Source organism: Oscarella lobularis, chromosome 15 (assembly GCF_947507565.1).
Source record: "Oscarella lobularis chromosome 15, ooOscLobu1.1, whole genome shotgun sequence".
Lineage (NCBI taxonomy): Eukaryota > Metazoa > Porifera > Homoscleromorpha > Homosclerophorida > Oscarellidae > Oscarella > Oscarella lobularis.
The window spans coordinates 100,915-111,174 of NC_089189.1; the positions used below are offsets into that span (position 1 = coordinate 100,915).

At 42.4% G+C, this 10,260-nt stretch overlaps 2 protein-coding genes and 1 long non-coding RNA gene across 4 annotated transcripts; 1 reads left to right on the forward strand and 2 right to left on the reverse strand.

The window, feature by feature from the left end:
- The first annotated feature begins 61 nt into the window (after positions 1-61).
- Positions 62-8,490, forward strand: LOC136196182 (COP9 signalosome complex subunit 2-like). Its single transcript, XM_065985691.1, has 22 exons — positions 62-778; positions 852-1,085; positions 1,158-1,682; positions 1,736-1,849; positions 1,912-1,989; positions 2,039-2,092; positions 2,142-2,213; positions 2,265-2,354; positions 2,408-2,590; positions 2,649-2,718; positions 2,765-2,864; positions 3,400-3,531; positions 3,590-3,687; positions 3,737-3,819; positions 3,869-3,927; positions 3,982-4,053; positions 4,108-4,351; positions 4,408-4,437; positions 7,317-7,377; positions 7,432-7,675; positions 7,729-8,061; positions 8,178-8,490. The coding sequence occupies exons 3-17, from the start codon at positions 1,629-1,631 to the stop codon at positions 4,178-4,180; spliced, it is 1,332 nt and encodes a 443-aa protein (XP_065841763.1). The 5' UTR covers positions 62-778; positions 852-1,085; positions 1,158-1,628; the 3' UTR covers positions 4,181-4,351; positions 4,408-4,437; positions 7,317-7,377; positions 7,432-7,675; positions 7,729-8,061; positions 8,178-8,490.
- LOC136196176 (uncharacterized) lies at positions 4,529-6,974 on the reverse strand. Its single transcript, XM_065985682.1, has 11 exons — positions 6,853-6,974; positions 6,760-6,792; positions 6,113-6,707; positions 5,844-6,061; positions 5,686-5,784; positions 5,525-5,629; positions 5,319-5,479; positions 5,144-5,266; positions 5,017-5,090; positions 4,815-4,958; positions 4,529-4,744 (listed from the first exon to the last, which is right to left on the reverse strand). Exons 1-11 carry the CDS (start codon positions 6,881-6,883, stop codon positions 4,609-4,611), a joined length of 1,719 nt encoding a protein of 572 aa, XP_065841754.1. The 5' UTR covers positions 6,884-6,974; the 3' UTR covers positions 4,529-4,608.
- Positions 8,432-10,232, reverse strand: LOC136196200 (uncharacterized). 2 transcript variants are annotated; one of them, XR_010672123.1, is made up of 3 exons: positions 10,157-10,232; positions 8,863-8,926; positions 8,432-8,813 (listed from the first exon to the last, which is right to left on the reverse strand). It is a non-coding gene; the product is annotated as an uncharacterized lncRNA (long non-coding RNA). The 2 variants fall into 2 exon arrangements; XR_010672122.1 differs by lacking the exon at positions 10,157-10,232 and having other exon boundaries at positions 8,863-10,148.
- Between the last annotated feature and the right edge of the window lie 28 nt (positions 10,233-10,260).

The window sequence follows — 10,260 nt, forward strand, 5'->3', positions numbered from 1 at the left end:
TCGGTTAGTTTGACGGCCGCTTCCTCCGATGACGTCGACCCTCGTCCATGCAATTGCTAAATTTTTATATTAGAAGAAAAATTTTCTTTATAGTTTCCTTTTCGTAATGTTTGAACTTAGCTTGTACTTGTACTTGCATGTGCGCGCGCGCGCGTGCGCATATGACCTATGTACCGGATAACAGTAAGGAGACCTGGAACAACGTATTAGGTACGCCCCAGGGTCAATGACATATCGTCTCAGTAGTGGTTTCCTCTTTCACACATAATAAATAATAATCTCTTATGGGTTTGAGTTTAAATGAAGTCTTTTCTTCGCATTTCTACCACGTTGACGTTCTCCATAACCTCTACTTTCTCAATGTTTGCTTGCAAACAATTTCTAGAAGGGTGCATAGGCTATCAAAGTCATGCATAGTTAATGCAATTAAGATGGCCATGGGAAAAAAAGCCGATTAGGTAGAAGAAGTGGGCAGTGTCAGTTCTATACTGTAGGCTAGTAGGTCGATAGGGTCACTTAGGATGAGGTCACTGACACCTCTCAGCCGGCCGGCTCTTATAAATATGAAGGCACGACACTCGTACTTATCAGTTGCACGGACAGTTTTTTTGAAAAACAAATCATGGCAGCGTCATTGTCCCTCACTAGACTTGTCATAGTCTTGTTGCCTGTACTGATCACATTCACGACACCAGCGTCCGCCAATTGGGAATCTACCGCGATCCCTTCCACTTCTCCTCCAGGAGAATTGCACTTGAATCATAGCACAAAGCAGTCGGTAAGTCTGCCCGGCCTGCAACCGCCGCCGCCGCCGCATTCATGCAGTTTTCTCACTAAAATTTAACATATAGATTTGTAACATACCGAGCGTCGACTTGAATCGTATCCGGGACGACTGGAAGATCCCTTACATTATTCTGAAGCAGAACCTGAGTCTTGTTTCGTCCCCGATCGACCCTCGAGTAAAGACCTTTATGAAAATACCGCGGAGGAAAAACGGCGAAAATCCTAACGAGGTCTATTTGTACACGTATCCTAACAAAGAGCCCCTGGGAGTCGATTCCAAGGGTCGACTTACATTAGAGGTATGTACATGCATGTTAGAGATCGAGAGATGGTTTGTTTGCCGCTATATATTTGCTTATGTTTTCTTTTAGAAAACTAATGGCAGTCATCCGCTCACTTTTTTTACTATTCTCCCTTTTTCACTTCTTTCAAGATGTCGCATCTCTTCCATTCGTCTTCTCTTCGAAGAGGTCTATTGTGCTACTCGTACTACCACGAATACTAGAGGAAAGCGATTGGTGCGACGACACTTTATTACGTCTTTGAGCAAGGACGAAAAAGGACTCAAGTTATCGTTCAACTGCACGACCTTGCAAGTTAAGCCGGAGGAGAAACTGAGCAAGGTTCAACTGAAGAAGATTTCAAAGTCCTATCGTATGTATACCGCGCAATCGTATGCTCATCCCTTCATGCTCGATGTCTGCAGAAATCACTGCTCTTTGTAGTTTAGAAGAATCGATGTATGCCTTTAGTTGATTAGCTCAATTTATTATGTACTCTGCTGACCCCGCGTGCGCGCGCTAACGTTGACGCTTCGAATATTCGTCGCTCTTTTTCTCGCAATGTCCGATATGGATGACGACTTTATGTGCGACGAAGACGATCAATACGACTTGGTACTTAGATTTAGACGCCAATCGACCTCGCGGACGTTCGCTATCGTCTCCAGGATTACTCCGAAGACAGCGAAAGCGAACCGTGCGTCGATTTGGAGAATCAGTACTACAATTCGAAGGCTTTTAAGGAGAGCGATCCGCACGCAGCACTTTCGAGCTTCCAAAAGGTGAAAATCGACTCGTTTTCTTCAGAGTTAATATCAATCCCCCCCCCCCCCCCCCCCCCAAGGTGTTGGAACTTGAAACGGAAAAAGGCGAATGGGGATTCAAGGCTCTTAAACAGATAATGAAACTAAATTTTCGTTTGGTAAAAAACGATCCACGATTGTTACTAATTAAATAATTAATTGGATTAGGGAAAATACGGAGAAATGATGAGCGGATATAAACAGCTACTCGGATACGTCAAGGCAAAATATATCGAATTCAAATTTTATTTAATTAATGAATTTTTTTCAGGGAGCTGTGACTCGAAATTATTCTGAAAAATCAATCAATTCCATCTTAGATTATATATCAACATCAAATCAGGTTAATTAAAATAATAAAAATTAATTATTTAATTTTTTGAAATTTTTTTAGATGGAATTACTTCAGGAATTTTACGAGACGACTCTCGAAGCTCTAAAAAATGCGAAAAACGAAAGACTCTGGTTCAAAACGAATACGAAAGTAAAACCCTCAAAAAATAATTCAAAAAAATTCCAATTTAATTTTTACCCTAGTTGGGAAAACTCTATTTCGATCGCGACGAATTTGGAAAATTGTCTCGCGTTGTGAAACAATTGCACGTCTCCTGTCAAACGGAAGACGGTCAAGACGACTTGAAAAAGGGGACACAACTTCTTGAGGTCTACGCACTCGAAATACAGATGTATACGGCGCAGAAAAACAATAAAAAACTCAAAGTGAGAAATCAATAAAATAAAGAATTAATCATGATATTTATGATGACGTTTCTCTAAGGCGTTGTATGAGCAGTCGCTTCGTATTAAGTCAGCTATACCTCATCCACTCATCATGGGCGTTATAAGAGGTTCAATCATTAGATATATTTAATTAATGACGTCACGGGTGTTTAGAATGTGGCGGTAAAATGCACCTGCGCGAAGGAGAATACGAAAAAGCGCACACCGATTTCTTTGAAGCGTTTAAGAATTATGATGAATCCGGAAGTTCTAGGTAAACGTCACGTGATTTGTAGTTAGGGGATGGATCTTCTCACTATCCCTGGTCAGTTGCTAGTCTAGGATTTTGAGCCAGGTTTTCTCTCATAGTCTATGGTTTTCTTTCATCATATAGTCTATGCTTTTTCTCTCATAGTCAATGATTTTGAGAGCCAGACTCTCTTTCATTGTCTATGATTTTTCTCTCATACAATAGTCTATGGTTTCTTTCATAGTCTTGGTTTTTCTCTCATACACTATCGTTTTTTCATTGTCTATCACTTTTCTCTCATAGTCAATGAATTTGAGCCAGGTTTTCTTTCATAGTTTCTCTCATACTTTAGTCAATGAGTTTGAGCCACGTTCTCTCTCATTGTCTGTGATTTTTTTCTCTCATAGTCAATGATTTGAGCCGGGCTCTTTCATTGTCTATCACTTATTCTCTCATACTTTAGTCTATGATATTGAGCCTTTTTTTTCTCTCATAGTCTCTGCTCTTTAGCCAGGCTCTCCTATAGGATACCTGATCTAATGTACTCTTTTTATTTTAGGAGGACTACTTGTTTGAAGTATCTCGTCCTGGCGAATATGCTAATGAAATCCGGAATTAATCCGTTCGATTCCCAAGAGGCGAAACCTTATAAGAACGACCCGGAAATTCTTGCAATGACGAATTTAGTGAGGTTAGTCTGTCATACCGTACGCACGCGCGTGACGTCATTATCTCATGCTAAAAAATAGCGCTTATCAAAATGACGACATAAACGAATTCGAAAAGATTTTGAGAATTAATCGAAAGGCCATAATGGAAGATCCATTCATATGGGAACACATCGAAGGCATTAGATTTTTTCCTAATTAAAAATTTCCCTATAACTCTATATTCAGATCTTCTACGCAACATTCGCACTCAAGTTCTCATCAAACTCATCAGACCATACACAAGAATCCACATTCCGTTTATATCAAGAGTAAATAATTAATTAATTAATTAATGACATATTATTTCTTCTACTAAAGGAATTGAATATTGAGCCAGAAGACGTGGAAGCTCTTCTAGTCTCCTGTATACTAGATAAGTAAGAACGTCAATTTTTTAATTAATTAATTAATTTTTTAATTAATTTTTCAAGGACAATTCCTGGACGAATTGATCAGGCTAGGCAAGTTCTATTGCTTGATCAGAAAGCTCCCGGAGCAGCTGGGTCAGTATTCTCATAAATATCAATCAGAAATTATTATTTATTGTCAATTTTAAGGTATTCGGCTCTTGATAGGTGGACGAAGCAATTGCAGTCGCTCCACTCCGCCGTCACGACTGGAATTGCCTGAGAGCGCATGTACTGAGTCGGTTTATGCATATATACATACGGGGTGCGAAAGACCCGGACGTGCGATACGTGTGACGTGAAAACTTTCGAAAAATGTGAAGGAAAATGACGTCGCCCGGACTTCGAAGTGACCGAAAAGAAGACTGGGAGCACTAAAGAGTCGATTCTCGAGGTAACCACGCGCGAAAGCGCTCTCTTTTCCATAAAACGAGCTCAGTTTTCGCTCAGAACGACATCGCGGAAGGCGAACGCACTAAAGTAAGCGAATAGATAGTCGATTGCGATTATTCCGAGTCCTATCTACCGCATTTCGAGGCATTTCCGCGGTAGGAAGCTTAGGATCCCCCTTTCAGTTCCGCCGCCATATTTGTCATTTTGTAGCTAATTTTAGATACAGATGCATTGCATTTGCACGTACAAACAATCCATTTACATTCCAACCACGTTCGGTCGTTTCTTGTACGCCAATCCCTTCGAATCGGTCGAATTCAAAATATTCGTAAGATTCAAAAACGTGGGTCTTTGATCCGGGATCGAATTCCAACAGTACGTCATAATTTCATAACTGAGCCCCCCAAAGAGGAAACAACGCGTCACTTTCAAGTTGTGTTTGTATCGATTAGTTGAGGCCTTACATTTTATCTGAACACAGTCTCGGTTTACTCATACGATATTTCAAAGCCCCGGTTAATAATTCAAATAATTTTTCGATTGGGACTCCCGGATAGGGAGTTCCACCGTACGTTACAATTTCCCAAAGAACAATACCATAAGACCAACTAAAAAAGAGAAAGATTTCAATTAAAATCAATAAATTTTAACTAATAAAAATTTTACACGTCACTGTATTCGCTGTAAGTTTTATAGAGTAGAACTTCGGGTGCACACCATTTGAATGGAATTACTCCACCCTGATAGAATGTCTTATATAACAACTATTCATAGAGATGATGAGATACCGCACCTTTGTCCTCTTTCTATAGTAGGCAGCTGACTCGAGATCTTTAGCCAGTCCAAAATCGCATATCTTTAATCGTTCTCCCGCGAAAACGAGAACATTTCTCGCCGCCAAATCGCGATGCACACACTAAAGTATCCCCATTATATAACATTTAGTCATATGCGTATTTTACCCGTACCCCTTTGGAAGCGACAAATTGCATTCCTTCGGCAATTTGTTTTCCGTGGTCAATCATTTTTCCTTCGTCGAGTGTCGACGCATTTTGCGTCGTTCTCATTCGACGAAGATAGCGATGGAGATCGCCCATTTCGGCGTATTCCATCGCAATTTTACTAACATCTAAAAAAGAATAAGAACTTTCATTAATTAAATAAATATACATACGTCCGTTTTCGACGCAGTGTCCGTAAATTCGCGTGAGATTCTTATGATAGCCTAGACTCGCTAAAAGCTTCGCTTCCTTTTGAAAATCATCAGCCTGACGTTCATCTAGATGCACATAGAGTGTCTCTAGGAGTGACTGCACATATTATATGTATATATACCTCGAAACATTTTCACTGCAATTTTTATTGTATACTCTTCTCCCGTATTTGTTTGCGTTGTGAGGATTCCTTCGGTTACCGTGCCGAATTGGCCTTCTCCTACGCGTACAATCCCTTCAATTTAGGATTTTTAATTAGCGGAATTTTTGTATGTGTACCTAGTAGTTTTCCCATTGTGATGCTGCTGATTGGAATTGTAGTTTTTCCGTTCAAAGAACTGTGTTCGTCTTCCCAAATCGCGCTCGCACTATCCCAATTTTCTTCGTCGCGTTGACAAGGTTTTTTCTTTTTGAGAAAAATGACCAGTCCCAATCCAATGCACAGTCCAGTTAGTAGGACAATCGCACACACTATAGCCACCGTAACCGTAGTTCTTCTAAAAACAACAAAAAATCAAATAATGGGTGGGAAGATATAGCTGACTCACTTCTCCAATAAACGAGTAGAATTACTAGGACTTATACTCACAAAGAAGAGCATTTCATTTCCCCAAAACTCCGTAGCATTGACCCATTGGGAAGTTGCATTCAAAACAGCAGTAAGAGCAGCACTAGAAGTGTTATAGGAAGTCGTAGGAACAGTCCGTCTACGAGTTTTCGAAGTAGCAGTGACATAGGACGTTGTACTAGTAGTTGGCGCAGTCTCAGTCGTCCTAGCGGAGATAGGAGGTGTCAGTTCGGGTTTATTTATGACTAATTTGACTGTGCATTGTCTCTCAAAACCCCGTCTGCCGCCGTGCACAGCGCAATCATAACTGGCCGATTTTAGACTAGAATGTCTCGAGTGAACTTTAAGTGTTTCCAATAGTTTCGATCGAGTTTCCGTGCAGACGTCGTAGTTGTTTATTTGGTTGCACTTGGCGATTTTCTCGCTAGAGTTCGTCGTCCACTGTAAGCTTTCAAACGTCCCCAGTGTGAAATCGAAGCAGGAAATCTCCTCCTTGCCGTTCATAGTTTCGTCCGTTAGGATAATTTCGTCGTGGACCACACTGTTGGAGTCCTTATTATTCCAAGTGCAACCACCTATAGAAGATATTGACGCGATAGAACACGATTCCTGGGCGCCTATACGTACCCTTTGAGTCGATTAGAAGAGGAAAGACTAGGCCTAGAGTGCGAACAACGACTCCTTATACACACTAATCGCGCGCTCACTCGCACTACTCACAAAAAACGAGGGCGATGACGAGCGACGGCATAGCGCGCAGTGCGACGGGAATCCGACTGATGCTTTCGCGTTTGTAACACCGCCTTTTCACTACGCTAACAATGTTATCATTCCAGCGCGATGACTCACAGGGAAGAAAGGGGAAGAGGTTATCTTCCTAATAAATTAGCGCACTTAGACTTGCCGTCTAATATGCGGACGTTCACTGTCTAACAAAGTCAAGCGCGAGTTCTACTTCCAATAGAAGAATCCCCTATAGTCGCTCTATTGCGTTCCCTCTCCGAGATTCAGTAGGAAGTGGTGTTTCATTCCCAGCGGGATTTCCTCTCCTGGACACTAAAATGTTTGTCTAGATAGGTCTGTTTGCTTTCCCCAGATCCTTAGGCTTGGCCTCTGGTTTAGCTCTAGTCACGGAGCCGCATCTTTCAAAACTTTCTCAAATATGTGCTTGGTTCTTGTTCTAGGTCAATTCTCTTGACCCCTTCCTCTCACTTAGGAGTTGAGAAGAGTCTCTTCTTATAAAAGGTATTATTAATTATCAGTGTTTTTTTTTCTGGGGAGGCTGTCGGTTTTTTTTAGATGGGAACGAATCTTTCGTCACATCCGGGCACCGTGAAGACGACTACGTCACAACGACGCAGAGATAAACGCCCTAAAACGGGCCAAGAAAAGGAATTGCGACCCCCGTGCGGCCTCCGCGCGGCCTTCTCGTCGTTGGGGGGATGACGTAGACCGATCGCAGAGCTTGTAACAGCTGCGAAAAGGCGCTCAACTCCGCAGTTTCGCCGCGAACGCGATTTTAGCACGGCGACTGAGTCGATCGGTAAGCATCGAAGCATTTTTAGACTTTCCCTATTCGAAATCTCGCGTTTTCAGTGCCTAAACCCTCGAAATGGAGAAGAAGCGTTGCGCAACGACCACGCCCCCTTGTCCAACGCTCTTCCGCGCAATCTGCATCCCCTCGTAGGTAAGCAATCTCGCATTACACACATTAGCAATATAAGGGGGAGGGAATGTTTGCCCATTTACATAAGGAAGTGGAGAACCACATTCCTAAGTAAACGTTATGTAAAGTCTCCGTGCTATTATGGGCGCTGGGCTACCCAAAGTGGCACAGGTCATTGCGTTTCGCTCTTCTCTACGTTCTTAGTGTTTGCTTAGAAACGACGTCACTTTTCGTTGCAGCTTTGGTGAAGGGAAGAAGCAAAGGTGCGACTAATATTGCGCCCCCTTGTCCCTTATTCTACGTAGTCTACGAAGCGTTTATATTTACGCGTTCAAAAATTAACGTGCTGTGACGTTGAGCACGTCTTTTTGTTTTGTAGGTGGTGAGTGGATAATATGAGAAGATGAAGAAGAAGTAGACGAGTTTTTTTAAAGACGCTTTTGCATGAGAGTAGAGTAGATTGCATGCGTTTGCTCTTGATCTCCAGGGTATGGAGACAAGAGCACTTCACTTAGCCTAGGGGACCATGCGTGCTTTTATAGCGCGCTACTTGCGCACGCGACGTGAAATAGACCGACGTTTTGCTCGTCATTTCACGTCGCGTGCGCTTCCGGTCGAAAAAGTAGGCAAAACTACGGTCAAATTTTTTATTAAAATATCCCGGATGTATACAAATAAAAAAATTAAAAGTCCTCTCTTCCCCTTCCTCCTTCCTCCTTGGTCGTCCTTGATTGGTTGATCCTGCGCTGCCGCTTGACCTCCTGGCCAAGCGGTGAGACTGAGACTGCAGTCCCCACAGTGAACTTTAACCCAAGTCCACAGGGGGTAGGCACATTATCCTCCAGCCTCCAAGGAGCGAGACTTTCACCCAAGTCCCCAGGGGAGAGCACATTAGCCTCCAGCCCACAAGGAGGGAGACTTTGACCCAAGTCCCCAGGGTGATGGCTTCGTCTACTTCCTCTTCTTTCTTCATCCAAACATCGTCGGATTGATCCGTTGGGGAGAGGAGAGAGAACTAAAATAAAATTAGAAACCAGTCCACTCAAATCTATTGTCCTATTTACCTTGATTTAGCTGATAAAACGCCGTGGAGGAGGAGGGAATTGATCCATGTGCTCATATAGGCATCTACAAAAAATTCCAATTTTAGCCAAAATTTGAGGTGTGAGGTCCTATTGGTATCGCGAGATCAAACAGGCAACCCATCCCCATTGTTTGATAAAGAAATGTTAGGAATCGGAGAGGTCACCAAAATGAGCAAAAACCATGGACTATAGCTCACGGTTCCATAAAAATCTCAACTCACAGATTTCCAACTAAACGCGCTAGATCTACTCTACTTTATGAGTAGAACAACCCTACAAGGTCAAACAGTTCGTACGGGTCAAATTTCACACGCAAAAAAGACCACTTCCGGTACGCATTAATATTAGCCACACCCTTCGAAAATAGCAAAAAAATTGGCGCTTGACAATTTTGAGACTGTGGAGTTAAGTAAGTACTAAAGCTCTATCGTTTTACGTAGAAATCGTGGCGTTCTGGGAGACGCGGTTTTTGACCAAAAACCATGGACTATAGCTCACGGTTCCCTAAAAATCTCAACTCACGGTTTTCCACATAAACTCGCTAGATCTAGTCTACTTTACTAGTAGAACAACCCTACGAGGTCAGACTGTTTTTACGAATCGAATTTCACACGAAAACGACGCACTTCCGGTACATTAGTCACGCCCTTCAAAAGTGAATAAAATTCGGCGCGTTTGACAATTTTGAGACTCTGATGTTAACTTGTTACTAAAGCCCTATAGTTTGACGTAGAAAATTCGAGATTTTGGAAGATGCGGTTTTTGACTAAAAAGCGTGTGCTATAGTTCAGGGATGCTGAAAAATCTCAACTCGCCGATTTCCAAATAAACGCACTAGATCTTCTCTACTTTATTAGTGTAACAACTCCACAAGGTCAAACAAATCGTGCGAATGAAATTTCGACCTCAATTTGACCTACTTCCGGTGCGTGTGACAATCTCGTCCATTTTCAAATAAACGCTCTAGATCTAGCTTATCTAACGGTTTCTGACGCACACGTTTATCAACCGATTGCTACTAAGTAACGAGTCTGCGCGAAAAACGGATTCGTGATTTGAGGATCGGCGCTACGAGCTGTTTCGACTGTTTTGCGACCGAAAAACGCCCTTTTACGGTAATAAATATTAGTATAGGGTTGGAAAACGCTCTCTAAGCGCAGTTTCGAGCCTCTATCGTCGATCGTTCGAAGGCTATCGCTTTGGACGCCGTCGCATCAGCAAAACGATAGGGACAACTACTTCGGAACATTCTGCGAAGGAAATTACATCGTACCTAGGCTGATTCGTCCACTTTTGCTGCCGTTTTGCCACTGCCAACGCCATTGCGTCATCGACGTGAAGTTACAGCGCGCTAACTTGCGTCATCAAGCTAGGGTA